Source organism: Manis pentadactyla, chromosome 4, assembly GCF_030020395.1.
Source record: "Manis pentadactyla isolate mManPen7 chromosome 4, mManPen7.hap1, whole genome shotgun sequence".
Lineage (NCBI taxonomy): Eukaryota > Metazoa > Chordata > Mammalia > Pholidota > Manidae > Manis > Manis pentadactyla.
The window spans coordinates 74,381,628-74,405,125 of record NC_080022.1 but is presented as its reverse complement, the minus strand read 5'-3'; the positions used below and the strand labels follow the sequence as shown (position 1 = coordinate 74,405,125).

Genomic DNA, 23,498 nt, shown 5'->3' with positions numbered 1-23,498 from the left:
AATGGCTGCTCAGTAATACTTTAATTGCAGTTTCATGGAAACAAATTGCTATTTAACTGCAATAAGCATTTCTGTGACTTGGCTGGACTGACAATAGGTGTCTTAGTAACAAAGCAACAAGTAACATCAACCTGTAAACGGTCTTCTTCCAAGGGCCTCTCAAGCCGAGTCAGGTGCGCAGGCAGGCACCCAGGATAGGATGTCCAGGGGAAGGAGTCTTCAGACAACCTCTTCGCAATTTTAACATAATTATTTAGGCTACGTGGAAACTCTTCACTAGTGTCTTGATATACAGCGCTTGGATTCACTACTCGTTAAATAGTTTATTGGCCCGAAGAAGTATCTTACATAAAAATAGGAGTGCATGTTAGAATCTTACTATATGGACATTTAAGGCCATTTAAATTAAAAGCTTCATTTCAGACGATTACTTGTTTCAAATATCAGTGATAAGGGCAAAATAAAGAATTTAAATACTGTTAAGAGGATGACAATTTCACAGGCTTCATTTTGGTGCAACAGTTCTCTCCTTTGATATTTTACATAACACAGTCCATGTCAAACTATTTCCTAATAAATCATCAACAGCTGGAAATAGTTTCTTGTGGCAAACAATTTGGTGTGGGAAGCTTCATTTGGGCTCTCCTGCCTTTTGGGGTGGGTAAATCTACCAAGACAGAAAAAAAAAAAAAACATTAAACTCTTTCAGAGAACAATCTTTTTACAAAATTGTTTCATTAGCAAGAGTGACAATTTGCATGATTGAGACATTTATATGTATCATAAACATTTTTTTTTAAATCAGGAGTTCAGGAGGGCTCACTAACATTTGCTTTTATCTAATTGCACTTGCTTGTAGGGACAGGGGGCCATCTTGCTCTATGATGTGGTTAATGTTAAATAAGTCCTTTCAAGAGAGTGGAGTACATCTCACTATCACAAATGCAACGGATGAAAGGTGAACGAGATCATGAATTTTTTTTTCCCTACAGGAAGTTGGGGTTGGGGGTTGGAACACAATCACTACTTACATCAGAATAAACTTGAGTGTGTTTAGCAGCTTTCCATACACATAGAGCATCCCCATTAGAGCAAGGTTTTATTTTTTGAAATACCTCTGGTTTCAAGAAAGTGTTTTACCTAAAGCAAGACTACTACTTAAATATGTTCTATTGTATATTCATAGCTCCATTAGTACTTCTCCAATTTAGCACATCAAAGAGAAGTCTTACCACTTGCATGTGGATTATACTAACATGAGTGACATTTGTAATCTTATAGGTCTGCAACTTAAGAAATGCTTTTAGAAGCTAGTTATTAAATATGCAGAGTGCTTGAGGAGCCAGTCTATAATAGTTCATTAAAAGTCTTTAATGACCTTAGCCCTCCACATCACTAAATGCCACACTGTATTACTTACTAAGTTATTAACTGTCTCCTTTGAATTTCTACTGTATGGGACATGAGCGCTTATGCCAAAAAGAATATGAAAGATGCTTGCATTCTTATTAACACATTTTCTTCTGTCTTGAAGCATCCAGAGGAAAAAATCATTAAGAACAGAAACTAGTTTGTAGAAATTCAAACATATAGCTCAAAGCAGGTATTTGTGATTTCATTATTTTTTTCTTGCATTTCCTTTTTATAACCCTCTTAACGACTCACTTTAACTCTCTGCCTTTAAATTCTCCTGCAGGTTTGCGCAGTTTGAGCAACCGGCTTTTCCTCCAGGCCTGGACTCTTAGAAATCAGGAGACCCCAAAGGAAAGCTGACTGCTAGCTGAGATGTGCTGAGCTAGACCTCTCTATATAACCTACTCCTAGTCTTGGAGAGAGGGTTTGTATCAGGACCTTTGTTGGAACAAGAGAAATGAAAACGTGCCATTTTAGGAAGAAAATTAAAAATAGTATTAGAAACACACCTGGTTTCACTAATCCATGATTTATCTCCAGGTAACAAGCCAGTACAGCCTCTCTGGTTTTTCCTCCTTCCAGCCTCAGCCCCAGGTCCGGAGTCCTTGGCCTGCCTACACATGCCTTCCAGCAGTGCCTCTGCAGCCTTACAGGCGCTATGAGGATACCCTGCCAGAACTAGTTAACTATCTCAAGGCTACTACTAAATGAAATCCAAATCCTCCCCCCAACATATGGAAAGGCAGAGTCAAGTCGAAGAGTGTAAGAGCAAACCAAAATAAACAAATCACACAGCAAACCACAGGAGTCTAAAAAGCTCACCAGGGCATAGCTGCTTCACCCAGTGCAGGTGACAGTAGAAGAACTCTAGGGCCCTAACCACAACCACAAATGGAACTTCAAAATACATCCAGGTATGGTTTAGAAATGTTATTTCCTTCCAAAGCTATAAACTTGGTAACAGAACAAGATGGTTATGCCACATTTTTTAACATGCTTTTCATTAATATTCAAGGCTCCCCAATTTAGAAAAGAGAATAAACGAAATAGCTGAAGAATCAAACATTTATATATAAACACAAAGATCCACTGTGATATAGAAATGTAATCAAGTGCTGTTAACAGAATATTCTGAACTTATAAAAAGGGCTCCAACATTGCTTTATACCCCTGCCCAAAAAAGCATGGTTAAGTAACTGAATACCTTATTGGCCCAGAGCTAAACAAATATACATCCCATCTCCCTCCCCCACTAAGATTTAAAGTGAGCTTGGTATCAAATGAGAAAACTGAATTTTCCCAAAACACAGACGAGATAAAGCGGTGTTTAAACCCAAACTCCAGTGAATATTTTTCTTTTAAGTTTTTATTATTTAAATACACCATACTAGAGCAAATGTCTCTGAAAATATCACAAATAAAAGATTTTTTTCTTCATTCAGCAAATTAGAAGTGGGGGAAATTTCTACACAGTAGCTGCTATGAGCCCGGTTTTTTTCCAATTTTTTTGTTTTTGTTTTTGTTTTTTTTGTCTTTGCCATGGGAATAGCAACATTAGGACGAAAACACTTACATGCATACATACATTGTATTTTACAGAGATACAATAAAAGTGTTTGTGATAGAATATCACAAAAGCCACATCTCTTTTCTTTATCTCATGTTCAGTTTTGATTGAAACACATTTCCTTACGACACTTAAATATACAAAGAGCAAATAGAATGTTGTTAAGGTAAAACACAGGGTACAAACTGGCCAGTGCCCTGCTAATTGTTAATGAGGGTAGAAAGCAGATTTGAATGCTTCTTTTAATTAGCTTCATTAGTCATCTCCCTCCTCCCAAGCTCCCTCCCCCCACAAAACAAAATGTCCTCCGGTGGATCTTTTTTCATTTTCTCTACAGTCTCCCATTAGCCCAGGTTCATGGAGTCCTTAATGTTCATATTCAGTCATTTTAATACACCAATAAATGCGGGAAGGGCAATCAAGACTAAAGAAGGTGCGCAGTGGCATGGAGCTGGCACTGGTGCTAGCTACAAAGGTGACTTGTCTACTGAAGACACATGGGATCCACCTGTGATGAACAAAATCTGAGATGAAGGCACGCATTCTGCATTACTCTGACCTTTTAGCAGACCTGCAAGAAATAAAAATGGGCATCTTAGCTAAAATACTAAATTCGAGTAATATTAATCTCAAACATGACAGTTTTTGTCCTCTCTATATTCACTAATCTTCCTTTATTAGATTACTTTCCAACTGTGACTTGGAGGCTTTCTACACTACTTCAGCAGTGAAGAACTAAAGCATAATATTTTCTGCAGTTTTACTAGCAGAGAAAATTCAACAATAAATGGACTTTCAGAAAGTTTCCAGTATAGTTTTACAATGAATTGCTTAACTCTGTTAAAAGCCAAGTTTCTTTCTGAAAAGAATGAATTATAACATTGGGCCTGGTAGTCATATCTTGAAGGCACATTCAGAGCCAAGTCCTTCCCTAGGAAGTTCTGGTTTAATATGCCCAACTGTGAAACACCTAGTGAGTTATTTAACCTGTGTGTGTCTCAGTTTCCCCATCCCCTAAAGGGGGCATAGTAAGGCTGTTATAAGGATTACATAATACATATGGAGCACTTTCAACAGTGCCTGGCACTTAATGAAAGCTAAACAAATATTAGCAATTATCATTATTCTGATTTCCCCATGTGACACTCACCCATATGTGAGTGCATGCATGTGTGTGTGTGTCCGTGTGTATACACATATACATGTATATTATATTCATAAAAAATTCAGATACTACTTTTCACTTAGTATTTCCTATAGTACATACATATTATAAATATATAAATCAAACCTATGTAATGTGTTAATGATGTGCTCAATTTAAGAATGTAGTTCAATGGAAGTCTAACTTTAATGTCTAAGTTAGAAATGACAATCCACAGTCATCAAATACAATCTGTTTGCAATTACCAAAATGAAATAATATATATTAGGTTTTTACGGTTTTAAATGACATTTTGAGCTTCCCAGTAAGTTTTTGTTTCCCTCTTTTCCTAACTTACTAAAAGCCTGAAGTCTATTAGAAACTGCAACCCCCCACTTCCAAGCTAATTAAAGTGGTGGAGGCTTAATTCCCTAGAGTGGAAGCTCAGTGTGAGAAAGGTAATTTGTCTGTCCAGAACAAAGATGCAGCAGCAGCCAGAGACAATATTTAATAAATGAGCATCAAATGTCCTTTAGGATGGACACATACAACACCAATTATGTAACTACGGGGAAATTGCAAAGTGATATATAAACTAGAACACTCAATAAATTTTTCTCCAACTAAAGAGATGTGGTATTTTATTTTACTGAAAAGCACAGATAATTCTAGATGGAACCCATCACTCTTAAAGCAAAGAAAGAATTCCAGATCAAAGATTTACCAGGGAAAAAAAAAAACAAAAACAAAACCGCCACAACTCCTGATTGTATATACAAAACTCTCCAGAAGGCAATATTCTCCTGAGGATACCCCAAGCCTTCTTTAAATGCTATAGGCTATAAAACTGTGTAGATCTTTCAACATCAGTATCTGAGATTTCAGTCAAGAGATTATATGATTTAAAAGCTTAAAATTATACTTTTCAGAAGATACAAAAACCAGAACATACTAAAACCAATTATGCAGAACAACTGAACTACACATCCCAGATGCTGAGAACAAATTTCAGAGATAAAAAGTTTATATGGACCAGAAGATGGTGGCCTATACTTCCCATACAATTAGGTGCCTTTAAAGAAGGGATATTCAAATAATTGACTCATTACTTTTAAGCCAGAGGATGCTTGGATATATTTATTATGCATCATGCACTAAAAACATAATTGGGTGTTCTGTGAATAGAAGGAAAATGGCCAAAATTAATGTCCAATTTTCCCTACCAAAAATATGGAGAAGAGAGAAGAAAATAATAAAATGGAGCTATTTGTCATTTCTCCACATCTCATCACCTCTTGAAAAGAAACACCACAGGGTTTGGGGAAGATAATTTCAAGGCATTCTTTGGGTCCCAAAAGCAGTTTATGTTCCACCAGGAAGTATGTTTTCATTACCTCTTCCCCCTTGCCATCTCATTAATATTTCTCAGGACCACGTTTAGCTTGCCCAAAACCTTTATTTACAAAAATTACCTTGTGAATTGACTGTGCTCCTGGTGAGCTGAGCACCAAGGGAAAAAATGTGAGACACTTATACCAACAGGGACATGTTCTTAACTAACATCACCCCCAAAACGCAGCTTCTCACCAATGCCTGACATGAACATATCCTTAAGTTCTACTTCCTTATGCTTTTTAAGAGCTCTTCAATTTTGAAGACCACCTGTCTCTTTTTGGCTTCCAACATTAAGAAAATACTACATTAGTAGGTCTTCTTTGTTACCTAATATATTTCGTGTTCCAAAATGAACACCCTACACCTCTCCCATCCAAGAAAAGGTGTGGAAAACAAGACTTACATGAAAGGCACAACACACACAATCTTGTAAACACGTAAACTAGGTTTGTCTCTAGTTTTCCTCCCTAACACCTCTCAAGTTACCTAGTCTTATACTCAGTAAGTGGGTACTTTTAAGATCCTGCTCATATTTCTAGCATGTCCTTTGCACTTAGTCCATAGCTAGCATTGCTATTGCCTATATTCAGTGCTTCACGATCTGGCTATATTTTCCAACTGGTCTCTACATCCTTCAGTTCTCACCATGCGTGTCAGTGGGCTGTAACAATCATTTCTTGTACTTTAGTAAGTCAGGGAAAGAAATGGTATAAAACCAGCAACAAGCTTAAGATGTATTTGTGGAAAAACTAAGCTTTTACATCACAGGCAGTGGAGAAAAGAGCAACCATTTCACTCCCAGCACTTTTTTTTTTGGCTACCAAGGAAAATTGCCAATGACTTTGTCTCTGAATTGAAATGGACATCAAAAAATATTTATGTGCCTCATTCACTGTTCTTAACTCTGCCCTGCAGATTCACTTAATTATAATTCAAACCATAAAAATATGCAAGTATTTATACATATTGGCACTCCCTAGAGAAGCCTGAAGTACCTCATCAATGCTGACTGGTTAATTTGCAATAAAAAATTAAACTTCTATCTTTAAAATGGGTGACCAATGTAGCTTCCCATATTAGTAAATTAAATAAAGAAAAGTGTGCATATTCTGATTAACACTTACTTAAAGAAATAGAAAATACATTTTTAATTATCCCATAAACTTGAGTAAGGGAAAGCAATAAAAATAAGCATTACAATATGGCAGTATAATTTTAAATGATTAAAAGTTTTCAAATATTAGTCATCTTCCCCCCACAGCATTAAGAAAATGCATTACAGAAGACAAAGACGCCTAATATTTTTTCCTGAGACTTCTGAAGCTTGCTAAATTCCTATTTGCAGATAAATGTTGTTTTTTTGTGATCCTTACAACAGACATTAATGAAGTTCCTATTGTAAATCCATAAAGAATTACCAAGTGAAGTGTGCACTTTTTGTTTCAATGCAATAACTCAGTGCTGTGTGATTGCCTGGGTTAATGATGAAAAAGTCAAACATACTATCAAAGCTGATGGAAAAATCTATCACCAATTTGAAATTAAAATTCATCTGTGGTCAATAAGATTTAATATCCATGCAAGTGGCGCTGTAAAGAGTAAATGAATCAATGTCATCAATACATAATCAGTATGAAATATGATGTGAATAAAATTATGTGCACGAGTCATACATTTCACTCTTTTCTGGGCCAGCGTGGAATGAACAGTCTCTTAACTGAAGGTTGACAGTAATTGTTACAAATTAGGCACAGCAGTTATCAAAATGCACTCACTTGCATAGCTACAGAACTTATTAAGGAGATTAAAATAGATCTGAAACTATGCAGTACTGGGGGTGCTGGACAACTGTTGATCACCAATTTTCCTTCTGAAGTGCCTTCTAATACTATGTGAGTTGTACACTTGTATATTTTCTCACTTCGAAGTCTGGTCCAAAAACTTTCCAGTTGTGGATCAAGAATCAAGATACATAATCTTTCAATGGAGCTTTTGGTGGCCCAAAGAGCTGGAACTTTGTTTTAAAAGTCATAATTTGGTTTAAATTTTCTAGGACTACCAATCATCAAAAATGCCCTCTCTCCTCTGGAACTACAGAACATTTTGTAGAACTGCCCTTCTAAAAAATAAAAGCACCATAAATTAGGTTTGGAAATAGGTGTCTGGATTACTATTACTAATACAGAATTTATTCTTTTATGGCAAGACATTTATTCCCTTTTCCTACCATAAGTATCCTGTTTCCTCCCACAATAACCTATTCACATCACATTCTGAATCTCAAAATTGTCAAGTGGGATTAAACAACTGGTTATATGGAAATTTTACATTGTTTGACTTTGTATGTGATAATCCTATGTTCAATATCAGTGAAGCTGCAGATATAATTAAATCAGGTTTTTTTTTTTTAAACTACAAAAGAGTCACAGTTTAATCAATCATTCTCCTATTTCTGATGTCTGCATTTCTTTAAAAGGGCACGCAGAAATACTACCACCCAGGAAAATTCCCTTGCTAGGTTCAAAGAGGTTGGACCTTCCAAATTGTACTAATCAAGCTTATTAGGAACTGCTGGGTATTCACCTTCTGGTCTGGCAGTAGTGGATTGCTCTGAAGTGAATTCAAATGGCCATTGATGAGAGCTGTAGGTCTATCATGTTCACAAAATAAACTGCCATTGATGTAGTGAAACCGATCTCCTGGGACCAGGCGATTCCGGCAGGTAGAGCATGTAAAACACTGAAAGGGAAAAAAAGCAAGACCACTGAAAACAAGTACAAATTAAGTCTTTTTTGTCACAAGTTTATAAACTGCTTTTAAGCAAGTATCTGTCAAGTACAGAACCACTTAGGGTTTAATGTTTTTCTTCCTTCGACATGATTCCAGAAAATAGTCGGCCAAAATACAATAAACTAGATTCAGCTAAAGGAGGAAAGAGACAAATACATGTGTGCTTATGTGGTATAGGGGGAGTGTGGTGGGGGGGGGTGTCTGTAGTAATCACTGCCATGCTCCAATTTCAAGAAATTCCTTTAGCGTTTGTGGCTTGAAAAAACAGACTTCATACTAAAGAGAAATGCTTTGTCTCCCCATAGGAAGGTTGAGTTCTTTTAAGGAGAGGAGGAAATGCTACCTTGAGATGATACACGTTGCCTTGGGCCCTCATGACGAGTTCGCTGGCAGGAATCGACTGTCCACAAGCACTGCAAGCACCACTATTCCCAAATAGCCTGAAACAAAGATGATGGGGACACCCATGAATCACCCTAAACCCCAGAAAAAGCGAAGAAATCTCCTGGCTTCTGGCCCTCCTTTTGGAATGCATTTGACAGAGGCTAAATTCTTTGGCTCAGGCCTCAAATTTTATGAGTGATTTACATAATATGGGAAAAATCCTTTATGGGGTCACAGCTAACTTCTGCCTACCACAGAGGAAGAGGATGCCCCCTGATTTAATCAAAATATTGACTTACTCCTCTAGCAAATACAAAACAATTCTGTTCTACACACATTTTATCAGATTACTGGGTTCATCATAAAAAAAAGATACAATTCATGACTGGAGTTTAAATGCATTGTGTCCTTGAAATTATATGAAGAACTCTTTTGTACTTTAATCATATCTTGAGATATGAGTCATCAAAAGGGTTAAGAGGATTTGATTGTATATCTAAGAAGACATCATGCTCAGTGTATTGAAACTCCCGTAAACCTCCATCAGTGCAGACTTTCCATTAGAAACTCTCTGCTATCCAGGTTGATATATAATGTGTATGGGTTAACCTTTTCAATCATGGTGTCAACACTTAAGATTTGCCTCTGCTCATCTCTTTCATCCTAACCTTCTCTCTCTCTTGATAATGAAATGCTTGCTCCAACTTCCCTCTATCTGCTCCTGAGTCCACAATTTAGATTACTTCATCTCTGCTAGCAACAAACTGAATGAAATTTCGATTTGAGCAGAAAGTAATTTACCGGGATCTGGACCCATTTGTCATCATATCTCTCTGGGTGTTTGCTGTATCACTGCAGTTTTCCTATGCAATCAAATGAGACCACAACATCTGCCATAGGGGGAGGAGGGGGAGAAGGAATAGGCTGCAAGGAGGGGAAGGCTCAAGAAAGTGTGGTGTACTGAAGAAAAATACATACATAATTCCTTGTATCGTTCTAAAGGCACAACAAAATGTTTTCACGGATACCAAAAACTCTGGCTTTAATGGAATCTGTAGACTCAAGCTGGGAAGCTTTATTTGCTTTTGGGCTTCCCTCTTTAATATCCACAAATATTTATTAAACAGACCAAAATGATTTCACATTGAAAGGTGATACTGGAACAAGTCAGCAGTCAGAGAGGCACTTTTTCAACAACGAAAAGCAGAGCAACAGGACTTACAAATTAACATATTAGTGTCATAACAAATATTAATATTTGCATTTCCTCCTTGTCCAGATGAAGTCATAAAATTCAGTTTGTGTCAAACCAGGAGACATATTCCTATAGAATACCCCGTAATCTGAATGATTGCGGCATGCCTCTATATAAAAATAATTGCTTTGTGTTTTCAGAATCTGGTCTTGCAGAAGAGGCTTGTCATGTTCAAACTACTAATTTGCTGTCGCCACTTTATTGAAAATAGCCTGTAAGTTGTTATTAAATGTATCGACTGAACGACAGGGAGAGTAGTAAAACTGCCCCTTAAGATGGCTTTTAATAGGAAGCCCGAGAAACAAATTTTGCAGCAGCATCGATTTGAAGAGTTCAATCAAAACTCCATTTCAAAACTAATTAGTCTGAGATCCACGACACATTGACACGTTTTTGCAGAATCAGAACAGTTACAGAGAGAAAGCTGAAATAATACACTGTCAGGACCTCTAGCCGCAGGACCGCGCTGTGTGGGAGCTTGGGCCACTGGCCTGCCATCTCCTAAAGCTGGACCGCTTCGGAAGCACTGATGAGGACCTCCTGGCATCTCACCTATAGCATCCTGCAATTGGCTGTTGAAACCACCTCCTCAGGAGGGTAGCATGGCCAGTGAGAGCGCAGAGGGGTAGGGTGGCCAGCAAACAGTACGGCCTCAGGGAAAGAATTTAAGGTCAACGGCAGGGCTATTCTAATTCCCAAGAGGGATACCAAATTCAAACGATTTGGGTAAAAATAATAAAATTAAAAACCTATCAATGTGGCCAAACACATGCTGAGGATGAAGCGGGGGAGGGTGTAGATAATGGCAAGGGTGAACAGAATCCCGCCAGAGCTCACCACCAAATATCCTTACAGCAAAACCAGAAGTATTTTAACGGACAAGAGTCTATATAATTACAGCTGCCACTACCTACAGGTACAGTGTGACACTCCATCTCAAAAATACCCTTTCACAGCACCAATCTGATTACCCAGCCTAAGGGTTCATTTATTTAACAATTCACCCTGAGTAAAGTCAATTGTATGTCTTCAAGATCCCAGTGTATTTTAATGATCGGGGCAGTCACATGTAATCCAAAAGCTTTTCTTACACCCTATTTCCTCCAATGCCACTACTTCCATAACCTTTCAGGGAACTTTCAACCACAAAATCATGGTATTCCTAAAGTGTCAGAAATTACAGTTCCAAAGTTTGAAAATGACCACGATCTACCCAGGATTGATGTGCTATTGAACAACATCATTAATGGGTTTAAGATCTTTCCACATCTACAGCTTTCAGGCTGCCTCAGAGCAGAACAACTTACATGTCTATACACATTTAAATCCCCTTTTACCAGAGTCGAAGGCTACCATTAGAATTCCACCCTTTTTCTGAAAAGTTGTGGGGGTTTTTTTTCCGTTTCTGTGCTCTGGAGAGTTAATTATCTAACCAGGGGGACTGTCCAGGACAGTGTTTGATTTAAAAGGCTCGAGGCTTTAGGTGCTCAATTAAGTAGCTATCGGTCTCAGACTGGACTATAATGGGCTCTTTTCTCTTTAACTCAAGTATCGGGGAGATATACCCCAGGTCAGGCTAATTAAAGCCAGGGGAGTCTTTAATTGTGATGACAGACTCGGTTTCAGTTTCCTTTCTTTGGGTCCTCAGACCAAGAAGGTCGTTAATATTTCAGCATTTGGGCAATGCAATCAATCAGAAACATCAAGCGGTTCCTTATATGGGAAAAAGGAAGAAGGTAAGAAATCCCACCAAACCTCTGTACTTTAAAGGTGTTTTGCTCCTTATTAGAAAATCAGGATGCAGTGCTAGTACTGTTTGCCCGTCCAGCTCCAACTCTCCTTTCTGACAGAGAGATGGACAGTAAGTAGTATTTTTAGCTTAGTAATGATGCTTAGCATCTCTCAGTAACTTCAGTGACCAATAGGTGGGTTTATTTTCAACTGGGTTACTACTTCAAGCAAAATACAGGAAATAACACAGTACTACCTGGCTGTTTTCGAAACTGCTTTCAGGCAAGGAGAGGTACGTTTCTAAGAGTGTGGCTGAAAGGTATACATTTGTACCTGAAAGTAAATATCAGCAACCTATCTGAGGAGAAAAATGTACATCCACAACTACTGATCCAGAAGCAATTGGTTTTCCAGCAGGTTCTTATATTTAATCTAAATTCTGCACCAGCTATATTAAATGTAACAAAGACATGCAACCCAGAAATTATGCCTGGAGCCAAGTCCATTAAAGGTACTTCGGAATAACTAGAGACCAAGAACCTTAAAAGCACCAGAAGCTATTGATACTTAAGAGGGGGGCTGTGAAAAATCTCAACTGCTGCATTAGAGAGGGGATGGAAAAAAAAAAAATCAGCCAAATTACGCTTGGTTAATTCAGAGTAACAGATCTGCCCCCAAGTGAATTGGAGGCCTTGAATTAATTCTGTTATGACAAATCAAGATAAACGTTCCCCCTAAATTGCATGCGATTTAATTAATTTTTGAGATCCTGGGTTTTTTTTTTCCTAGCTAATAGTTCACATGCTCCTGTGCTGTCATTGTGCTTGAGTGGGCAGACTTCAAAGTGATATTAAATAACCAACTATTAGATTTACCTAGCACGTCCTATTGGAAAAGTGCCATTTAATTACCTAGCCTGTTCAATTAAAGGGACAGCATTCTCCGAACAGAGCAGCTTGCTGTTGATTACCAGGGAAATGAACTCGCTGTCTGGAGGCGCCTACATCCCTAACGCTACCCCACTCCCCAAACACACCCTCCACCCCCACCCCCGCGCTCACTGCGGCTACAGGCGCCACGTGAACCGCCGGAGTGGAGCCCCGGGAAAGGAAGCACGACCCGTTCGCCCGGCTCCCGCCCTGCGCTCGCCCCCTCGTGGGCCCGACGTTGCTGGCCGGTTGGGCGCCACGATTGCGGCCTCGCACGGCGCCGGACCCCAGCCCTACCGGCGAGAAAAAGCTCGCCAGGGAGCGCCACCCAGGCTTCCGGCGCGTTTCCTCGTCCTCCCCGGACCTGGAGCCCCACCCGTCGGTCTCCGAACTTCCTCCTCTCGCTGCACTTTCCGCTCCAGTCTTAGGGCCGAGGTGGGAGGTGTGGGAAGAAGGGTTCCAGGAAAGAGAAACGGAGTTTCTCAAGCTACTCGGTGGCGCCTGGATTGAGCGGGGGTTTCGAGAGCTGGGGGTGGAGTGACGGACAATTCCAAGGTTCGCCGACTTTTGAAGGGGACGGGAGTCGGGCGTTGGCCCCTTTAAGATCCACCCTCCCCCTATTCCCCATTCCCCCTCCCCCAGTCTTTCCCTCCCTCTCTTAGAGGCCAATTTTGTTAATTAAATGTTTTGTTTGCGACGCAGCTCTCATTCATTGCGGACACGTCATTCGGAGCAGATCTAAGCCAGAGACCAGATCTCATTAGATAAAGCCCATCAGAACTAAGAAAATGGAGGAGCCACTAATTAAAGCTTTTAATTGTGCGGATTCGCTGCAGCAAGGCAGCCGCTTTATCTGAAATCTTGGAGAGAGAGGAGGCAAAAGCCCAACTCTGCCCAATCTGTACTTGGTCGCGCAGGGGGAAGGGGGCAGCGTCCCTTCCTCTACCAACCACCACACCGGCCTTTTCCCAGCTCTGCCGCAGCTTTTTAGCCAGATCTTGGTTGTTTAAAAAAAACACAACCTCAAAGTCAGATCGTTTAGAAGCCCCCTAATAAATCGCTCTGGGGCCCCAGATGCCAAAGGGTTCCCTTCACCTGGTGGCCCTCAATCCGATTACTCCGGTCTTCCGTGGCTGTCCTTGCAAACTGATAGGTCCTCCAGCAAGTGGACTGGGAGGGTGGGAGGGTGGGGTGGTGGGGGACTGGGGAGGAGTAACCGAGGTAAAGCAACGCGCCTTGCCACCTTCCCACACTTTGGTATCTTGATGGGCAGAGGGAGAAAACACTGAAAGAAGGCTTAAGAGATCCCTTAAAAACTGGGGCAGGGGCTCAGCTACTAAGGAACCCTGAGCAGAGTGTGAAGCGATTATTAGGTTGGTACTGAGTTAGACTGAACTTAGCTCTCCCCAGAGATCTAAGGTTCTCAAGGTAGCACGTAGTTCAAGAACAAAGCCTGCCTCCGATTTTCAAAATCAGAAGTAAAAAGAAAAGAAGTGAGAATATGGACCCAATTAATTAAGGCTCAGGGCTGGGCACACATTTCCCATTGCTGCATCAAGCTGCAAGAAAACGCCAAATGGGCATTTATTTTTGTCCCAAGAATAGAAAGGTTAATGGAGGCGATTCCCAGGAAGCCTAAACTTGTCCTGAGGGAGTACATGTGGACCCATCTTCTTTTTAATTAGTGATAACCAGAAGCGAAGGTTTTTTGAAGGCACTTGGAGAAGAGATGAATCTGTACCATTTGTTCACCGCATCTGAACAGCACTGTCAATTTTTCCATTTTAAACCACCCTCCCTTTCTTAACAGTTTTGCTCTCTATTTTAATTACAATACTGTCAAAGCTCCTGACATTGCTTGGAAGGAGGAGCAGAAAGCATTACACCCCTGTTCGTGCTGATTTTCCAACATTTACTTCTAAAAGAACACTTTAAGTGAAATTAATGCTGCCATCTTAATTTAAAAATAAAAGCCCTCTCCCTTTCTATATTTATTTTACTTGGCTGATATAGGATGCCAGCAGAGTAGACATAGGGTGCATTATTGGAAAAACCAAGTGTCATTACTCCATTTTATACTAATGATATCACTGGGGTAAGCACACACATACTCAGCTCTGAAGTGCACTGAGATCTTTTGCACTTTTAACTTTTAGATGGAGGGTGAATCACCGTGGAGCTAAACTTTATACAAGATACCTCATCCATTTATTCACCCGCATTGAAGAGCAAAATTTTTTACTAATCACTATAAAGAAAAGGTTTCAGGCAGTAATTTAAACAAAATGAAACTCTTCTTAAAAGTGAGCTGTTCTCTTGTACCACCGGTGTGCGTGTGGTTTTTTTTTTTAATTACTGGATGTTGAAACAGAACACCTCCTAGAAGCATTCATGTGCATCAGTCTATCAAACCATTTACTCAAATTAAATGTGTAATCCTTCAAATGCCTCCTTTCAAATTAATGAGTTTAAGTAGCTTGAGTTCACCTGAAAAGATCCTATAGGCACCTGACCTCCTGAATTCTTTCCATTAATTGCACTGAAACTTGTTGGAAAAGACTGCTAACACGGGTATATGAATGTTCTATACATTGCTTTTAAAATCCAAGATTAGTATAATTCTACAGCCTCTTTTCCTAAATCTCTTTTGGGGATCAAGGGTGGTGATACAAATTACAACAACAACAAAAAAACAAATCTGAACATTCCTCAATCAAAAGAATTGCAAATTCTTCATCGCAATCCACACAGACATTGAACACTGTAAGCCTCCAAATAATGGTATGTGAAAGGAAACATTACCACTAAGTATTTTTGGTGTTTTGGGTTTTCTGCTTCAAGAAGAATGACAAGTCTTTTAAATTGACAAGTAATCATTTTTTACAAAAAGCACAAAGAATGAGTCAGTTTTCCACTTGAAAAAATGTAAAGGTGCTCATGTAAATATCATAATTAATCATACCACAGGCAAAGTATTTTTTACTAACTACACTTATTTTTAAGTCAATCTTCTGTCTCCGGGACCCTGTGCAGGTCCCTACCTTGCTTTAAGATAGCAGCCTAACGCCCACTTGAAATGTTTATTTTCAGCCAAGGGTCCAGTTGAGGCTGACCACATAAAATTTTGGTCCTAAGAGTGCTCAGTGTCTGCATACCTAGCGGCCCAGTCCCACCAGATGATCAGAGTTTTTACTTAGTATGGCTCTGCTATTAATTTGTCATTAAAAATAGGATGATTAACACACGCTTTCTGAACCCCTTAAATCTGGCCGACCAGAAGGTTCGACGTGAAGGCTACAGTACTCTCATACTCCTTTCCTTCAAACCCTTGGTAACTTTTGGCCTTGCCACCGCTCTGCTCACCCATCTCAGGGAAAGGCAGCCACGGCTTACCTAATGTAGTCGTTTCTGCAAAGGATCATGCCACTCTTGGTGTAACAGGACGTGCCGATGTCGCCCAGCTGCGCCTGACAGCAGGAGCACTTGAGGCACCGGCTGTGCCAGTAGCTGTCCATGGCGTAGAGCAGAAAGCGGTCCGCAATCTTGCCCCCACAGCCTGCGCACCGCTTCCAGGAGAGGGAGCCGGCCGTCACCGGGGGCGGCTGGGAGCTGCTGCCCGGATTCACCATGGTCTGCAGAGGGCGGGAAGGGGACAGGGAGAGAAAAGACAAAACAGAGCCGATGCAAAAGTTAGTAATCACCGCGCGGGGGGGCGAGCCTGTCCCCCGCCCCAGAGTGGTTGGGAGGAAGCAGCAGGACGGCGGCGCGAAGGAGGGTGAGGGGAAGAGGGACGCAGGGAGGTTTGCCGGCAGCAGCCGCCTGTTTACTTTTCTCAAGCTTTGTTCTGGGGCCACGAGCTCCTCTCAACTTTCCAGCGCCCGCCGCCGCTGACAATTTCAGCTTGGGTACTGTCAAAACTCCGAGAGCGAGCTCCGCGGCGCGCTCCACCCCTCGCGGAACCTCCTCCCAGCCCCGCCTCCGCCCACGGCCCCCTCCGCGCAGCTCCGCCGCCCGCCTCCAGCAAATGAGGGTCAAACCCACCCACCGCCGCGCCCGGCCCCTCCCCAAGCCCCGCCGAGCCCCGAGAGCGAGCCGAGGGGAGTGGAGGCCCCCTCCTGAGCCACGTTCCCTCCCGAGCTCTGCCCTGGAAAGTGCAGCCGCAGTTCACAAGTTGGAAATAGTTCGGTTTTCTGAAAGGAAAGGAGGGAGGGAAGAAAGAGCGTGGTGGTGGAAGGGGAGGTGAGGGGACGGGAGGGGGGTGCGGTGTGTAAAGTTGCGAAACTGGTTTTTCGTATTTTAAACAGCACCTTTCACATGCCATTGTGATGACCGCCATCTCCCATTATTGTTCCAAATCTCATTTCATTTTGAAGATCAATGAGTGTTTTCTCTGGGTTTTCAGGACACAGGCAAGAATAATAGATCATTGAACTTTAGGATGCCTGTTAACTTCCTATACAAACACTCTCCACTTTGGTCTCAGTAATCTGCCCTTGATCAGCAATTTAAATGCTAAAGCTTTGTTCCTCCAAGGGGGAATTGGGGGGGGAAGGGGGGCGTTACAGATAATATGCGAGAAGGCTCTATTAAAGGAGGCACAAGTTATATTCGAGCCAGTCCTGCTGTCACCAAAACCTGCTTTTAAAAATTCCTCACTTTTTCTAATGCATGTCATGAGAGAAGCAACTGGGGTATAATATAGGAATCAATTTATAAAGCTTAGCCTAAACCGATTAATTTGTTGCCTCCAATCCTGAGTCGAATAAAGTCCTAGTGTTCCTCCAGTCACTTATTCTATAAAAAGATCAAGTTATTTACTGCCAATTAAGCAGCCTGTTTTGTCTTTGTCCTCTGTAAGCCGAGAGTGTGGGCTACCCCCCCCTACACCCCCCCCACCCCCCGGCTCCCGGCTATCTGCTCGACATTCAGCTGATACCTCAGAAGGGAGAGGGCGAACTTCGCCTGTCCCCGACCCAACTTGGCTGCTGCAAAAATATGAGAGGAAGGGAACGAAACAAGGACTCACGTTCCTTAAATAGGCCGATTTTAAACACATTTCCTCCGAAAGAGTCTCGGAACGTGTGTCCAGTGACCGCACAATAAACCAGAACTAAGAACTGCACCAATTAAGCTGTAACAAAACCCTCAGACTTTGGAAACAGTACCACTCTAAAACCCATTAGCATTGCATTTATCCGAATGCATCATACCTTTATGTAAATTGATTTATCTGATGCATTTACTCGAGGAATTGCTTTTTTGTTAAAATTTCAGCCCTAACCCAAATGAATCTGCATTTCCTGCCCCAGGTCTTTAAACTGTTTCCCCCAACGTTTTAATCGCTCCGAATTCCTTTTTAAAAGGGGAGAGGGAGGGAGGAGATTCCAAGCTCTTCCCCGCCCCCATCTTTGGTGAGAGGTAAATATATATGTATATTTTTTTTGAAAAGGAAACATTACACTGAGAAAAGCATCCAGTAACCCCATTAGCTAAAGCTCTTAAGGACAAGCAATACCTTAATGCTGATTAAATCTAAAAGAGATGAATCAAGAGGACTGACCAGAAACTGACTCCCCTGATAACTAAGGACGGGCCCTCATCAAGTTTCATTTAGAGTTGGAAAAAAAAGAAAGCTTTTAAGTTAAATAGGCTTATACTCTAGTAATTACATAGCCAAGCAATTTAGGTCCTGGGATAGTCAGTGAAATAGAAAGTAGAACTGGCAGCTAGAGGCAAAATCTGCCCCCCTTTAACAACGTCTTTGGTGTTTTTTAATGGAGACCAAGGGAGGGACAAACGTAGCGCTAGCAATTTGTAGTACAAAAATGGATGCTTAATTCATGTCTTGATTTTAATTAGGTGATTCACCGGATTTCTCCTGGATTGGAACAAAAGACTTACAAGCCAAGAGGAATTTTTAAAAGAACCAGCAATACCGAATCCTGCTCACTTGGATCCTTTCTGCCACTGTTTCAAAAATAGTGGTGGGGGTTGGGGGGGGTCATGGCTATTTCCCCCACACTACTTCTCATACTCAAAGCCTCATTTAAGAACCTCCGGCCTTTCCCTCATCAACTGAAAATATCCCCACCCCCTCTTCAAGGTGCCCACCAGCCCCTTCTCCAAGAACCCTTTTGTAAGCAGGAACCGCTACAAAGCTGGCGGCCCAGGGCTGCCCTCCGTGTGAGCTCGCAGGCCGGCCTCGGTAGTTTCAGACTCTCGCATTATCTAAGCCGACGTATTGTTTACTTGCAATTTGGGACGGTCAAGGGAAGAAGCCAACGAAAACAGCCCTGGCCCAAATCGTCCCCCTCCTCCCTCTCCCCCCTCCCAGCCCGCGGCTCCCCAGCCGTCCCCTTACCTGCTTTTCCCCTATATTGCAATATTGCGAGAGGCGGCGGCGGCGAAATGTGAGCGAAGCCGCTCGGCTTCCCAGGAAGGGGCGCCTTGGCTGGAGGAGCTGGAGGGAGGGGGGATGTTCTCGCAGAAGCAGGGAAAGGGAGGAGGGGGCTAAGGGCTGCTTTTTTTTTAACGCGTTGCTCGGAGGCTGGGTTGGGGGGCCGCGCGTTAAGTGGCAGCGGCCGGGAGCAGAAGTGCCAGTCTCAGTCCTCGTCGTGCTCCTCCGCCTCCGGCTCGGCGTGAGGCGGCTGCGGGAGCCCTCGGCCCGCGCGGCGCGGCTTCAGTCAACGCGCAGCGGCAGCAACTGCTGCAATCGCTGCTGCAAGTTTGGCAATGTGGCTTCACTTTGTATATTCCCCCGCCCCCGCCCGCGCTCCTCCCGCTCCTCCTCCTCCTCCTCCGCCTTCCTCCCTCCCGCGCGCTCGCTCGCTCGGGGCTGGCGGCGGCGGCGGCCGCTCTGCCGAGCTTCCTGCACCTCGGGCCCGAGCAGCCGCAGAAACAACAGCCCCGAGAGCGGCGGCGGACGGAGCGCAGGCCGGGAGGCGGGTGCGCCCCGGGGTCGGGAAGCTGCGGGCGGCCGGGGCCCGGTGCGCCGATGCCCGGGCGACTGCAGGGGCTGGGGCTGCCCGGCTCGGAGGCGGCGGCGGCGGCGGGGCGGCGCGGGCCTCTGGCCGGCTCGCTCGCTCCCTCCGCGGCTCTTACACATGTGTTACTGACAGAGCAAAATCCCAACTACTCCCCGGCTCTGCCGCCGACGTCAGCCACCCTCAGCCACTGGGCGGCCGGATTGTTCAGGCGGAATAATAAAACCTGCCAATCCGGGGGAGGACAAAGGGATGACTGAAACGAGACTCCAGGGCGGGGGAGAGAGTGAGGCGGCGGGGCGGCCGGGAAGGGGAAGGGGGGTGCCCGGACCCCGGTGGGGGCGAGGGGCCGCGGCGCCGGGGACCCCACGGGGCTGCCCCGCGGCCGGGATCGGCACCTGCCTTTTCTGTTCGACGGGCCTCCTGGGGACCCGTACTGCTCGCCCCTCAGGAGTTGCCGTCCCCTCGCCAAGACGAGCCCCTTAGGAAACTTGCTTCACGTCTTTCTCAGAAATGCGATTCTTCCTGTTTGGGAAGAGAAGTCTTCCCGAAATCTTAACGGAGGTGAAATTCACACACCGGAGAAGAGGTTTTTGGGGGTTTCAGTTAATTTTTCTTTTAACTCACGGTGTTAGAGATTTATGACCCTTAGTGGAAGTTTAGTTAACAAGGTAAAAACAAGGGAATCAGTAGTTCCTAAACACTGCCTACTTACCCGCTCTTATCCCCGGTAACCCGAGTATAGAACTAAGGGCTTGGTAAGTAGGCATTTCATAGATACTGGGCAATTGTTGGTAATAAAAAAAAATCACGATTGTTACTTTTGAAGTTGAGAACACGGAGAAAGCCTTGCCCTCTGTCCACCCCACTGTGGAGGGTGAAAGGCTGAATTTCTCATAGCCCCCAAAAGCAATGGAAGTAATTTCATGACTCGCAATCTCACAGCCTCTGGAGAGTAAGAAAGGTCATTTCTCGTATATAAGTTGAGTGTTGAGGAATCCTTTTAGGGTGCTAGCCTGAGAGTCTCTTTCCAGGGCCCGAGCTAAGCCTAGATGCTTGAAGAGCTAGTCATTCAACTTTACTCTGCCAAACAGGTTTAATAAATCTCCGATCTGAGGCTAATATTAGGTCTGATTATTATTAGTAAGTTCCAGAGAGGTTTTTCTGGGGAAATTATCATGATAGTGCAAAGCCCTTCTGCTAAGTATCATTAAGTAAAACCAGCCTTGTGGGAAAAGTTTTCATATTATATTACATACAGTACTGCTAGATGGAGGAAAGAAACCTGCAGAAGAATCTGGCTAGACAATGCAGATGTTAAAAGCCTATGGTATCAGTGTCTGTTTGGGGGATTTCTGTCTCTCAAACCATCTAAATTAAGGCTGGAAAAGAAACAATAATCATTGCGTATACATCAAGCAGAGGACTTTTAAAATACCAGTTAGAATACTTATTTCTTCATTCTATATTTTCAACACCTCAAAATTAAATGACTTACTTTTATTGATTGGTATTTAAAATTACATTTTTTATGAAGTCACTTTGTGCACATATAAAAGATTTTTTTTTAAATCATTAAAACTGGAATAGTAATTAAAATGTCCTGAACGGAAAACAGCTACAGATGGGTGTGATTAAAGAAGGCCATCTTAAAAAGATGTAATGTTCCTTGAAGGTTAGTAAAGAAAACTCAATTAGACCAAATAAGGAAAGGAATCCCATAAACAAATAATATACACATTTTAATTCTGTTCAGTTTCAATTTGTTAATAATTTATAATAATCAAAATGAGACGACAGAAGATCTTAGTGGGCTACAGTTAAGTTATGATTTGTCACAAGTAAATTTCCTGTCCTGGCCCTTAATTTTCTCAACTACAAATGAAAGAATTATGCCAAATGGTCTTTATTTCTCCTTTTCTTAAAATGATTTTCTTAATTAGAACATACTATGCATAGGCCAGTAATGAATTGTGGTACTTTGGGATTTCCTGAAGTATGTACACTATGATGAAGTCTTTATTTTAAAACGAAACATTGAAGATTTAAGACATCCGATTATCACTGAGTGGTTGGTTATCCAAAGGGTCCACGTAGTTCTTGGGGAAGGAAGGCGAGAGGCACGGATAAAACTTCTAATAAAGGTCTCTAGGAGAGAGGCCAGGAGTTGTTTAGTGTTTTGGCTCTAGCCTATGTGGAGTGAGCCCTTTACACATTTCCCTGTAGATTTGAGTGGGTGGGAGTATATTATCAGAGAGCATTATTTGCTAATGTTGTGGTTATAGAAATACAAAAGCAATAATGGCTAACAGTGTCTCTTCCAAGGGGTAAAAGTAAATACATCACTGTAATCAAAATTCAGGTGTACTTTAACCACAGCGCCACCTCTGGGTAGTCTTTATTTCTGCATTCTGTGCCTCTAGCAGTCCGTTTCTCACCTGGGGAGCAAGATTTGTGTCTTCAAGCGTCTGCTTGAATGAGGTAGCGATGTCAATCTTTTCCACTGATGCTAAACTCACAAAAACTGTAAACACACACAAGTTCATTATGGGTAAGGGGGTTCTGTATTCAGAGCAGGTTCTGTTCTGTAAACAGTGCTCAAAGAAATGATCCTAGTATTTAGTATAATTGCCTAAATTCAAAATAATAACGTTTTATTGTGCCAGCAGTTCAAGAAACACTTTCCTGACATCATACACACATTTGGCCTACTCACCTGCAAAGAGAAGTAAGAATACAGTGCTTTGAAAAAGAAAGAGAAATTCAAATTTTTTCTTGAATCATAATTAAATGTAGGGACCAAATTGATCCTAGATCAAGCCCTCATTTCCCCCACTTTCTCCAAAATTATTTGTCCATACCTTCCCTTCTTCTCATTTAACTCCTGCAATCAGAATCATTTTCCCATTCTCCCAATGACAGTTCTCTGAGAATATCCCAAGAATAGCCAAAGTTTCCATACAGACCCAATCCTAAAATGTAAAAAATGTGGAGGGAAGGAGGAATGGCAGCGGGGGTTGATGGTGGTGGTGTTGGCTGGGGGGCAGGGGGATACTGTGCAGTAAGGAGAGTCCGAGAAACTGCTCCAGCCCTTAAGAAGAGGGGTTTATAGAGAACTCAATTTATCTAAAAAACTACATTTCAAAGAACCATATCTTGGTTTTAAGTATTGATAATAATACTTTAACTGACTGCCTTTTTGTTCATATTTCTAAAATCCCTTATAAATATCTCACTGTTTCATGTGATAAAGGGCTAGACTGTTGATTTATTAGAACATTCTTTTTCTTGTGTTATTTTTAAACAAGCCTAATGTCTACATTTGGTAAATGTCCCACCAAATTATGTTAATCAGTATTTAAGATGTTCTATCCTAACCTGTCTTTTATAAGATAATGTAAAAGTACAGTGAAGAAGTTGATTTTATCACAATAAAATAATTAAAAGATCACTGAAGAAAATGAAACATCAATATTGTTGTGATTGGAAATATAATTAAAGCTATAGATTTTGATTTTAATTACTCCACTTAATTAGGACATTTGAAGCTCCTGGAGATGACGGGAAAGATGAAAAAGATGATGGGAAAGAAGAAAATCCATCTGTGATGCATTATTTTGCCTGGTGAAGCAAACCCACTTTTATTATAGCAGCAAGAAGTAACTCACTTTCTTCATGCATGTTTATTAGGGTACAAACAAAACCTTAAAAATTCCCCAAATCTGCCTCTGAACTATCAGCAAATCTTAGTACATGAGTATATTTCATAGAGATGATATCGTAGGAAAAATTATTTGGCTTACTCATACTACCTACTTGTAAGGACTAAATCTGTCAACAATATTCAAGCATAACTGATATTTTGTATATATCATTGCAAATATATGATCAGACTACATACATGAGT

The 23,498-nt window shown here is 41.9% G+C and overlaps 1 protein-coding gene across 2 annotated transcripts; it reads right to left on the bottom strand.

Moving 5' to 3' along the window:
- Positions 1-2,761: 2,761 nt before the first annotated feature.
- Positions 2,762-19,357, bottom strand: LMO4 (LIM domain only 4). 2 transcript variants are annotated; one of them, XM_036890179.2, is made up of 5 exons: positions 18,970-19,357; positions 16,002-16,240; positions 8,653-8,749; positions 8,103-8,258; positions 2,762-3,551 (listed from the first exon to the last, which is right to left on the bottom strand). In XM_036890179.2, the coding sequence occupies exons 2-5, from the start codon at positions 16,235-16,237 to the stop codon at positions 3,543-3,545; spliced, it is 498 nt and encodes a 165-aa protein (XP_036746074.1). In that variant the 5' UTR covers positions 16,238-16,240; positions 18,970-19,357; the 3' UTR covers positions 2,762-3,542. The 2 variants fall into 2 exon arrangements, with proteins under 2 accessions (XP_036746074.1, XP_036746075.1); XM_036890180.2 differs by lacking the exon at positions 18,970-19,357 and adding an exon at positions 16,436-16,590.
- Between the last annotated feature and the right edge of the window lie 4,141 nt (positions 19,358-23,498).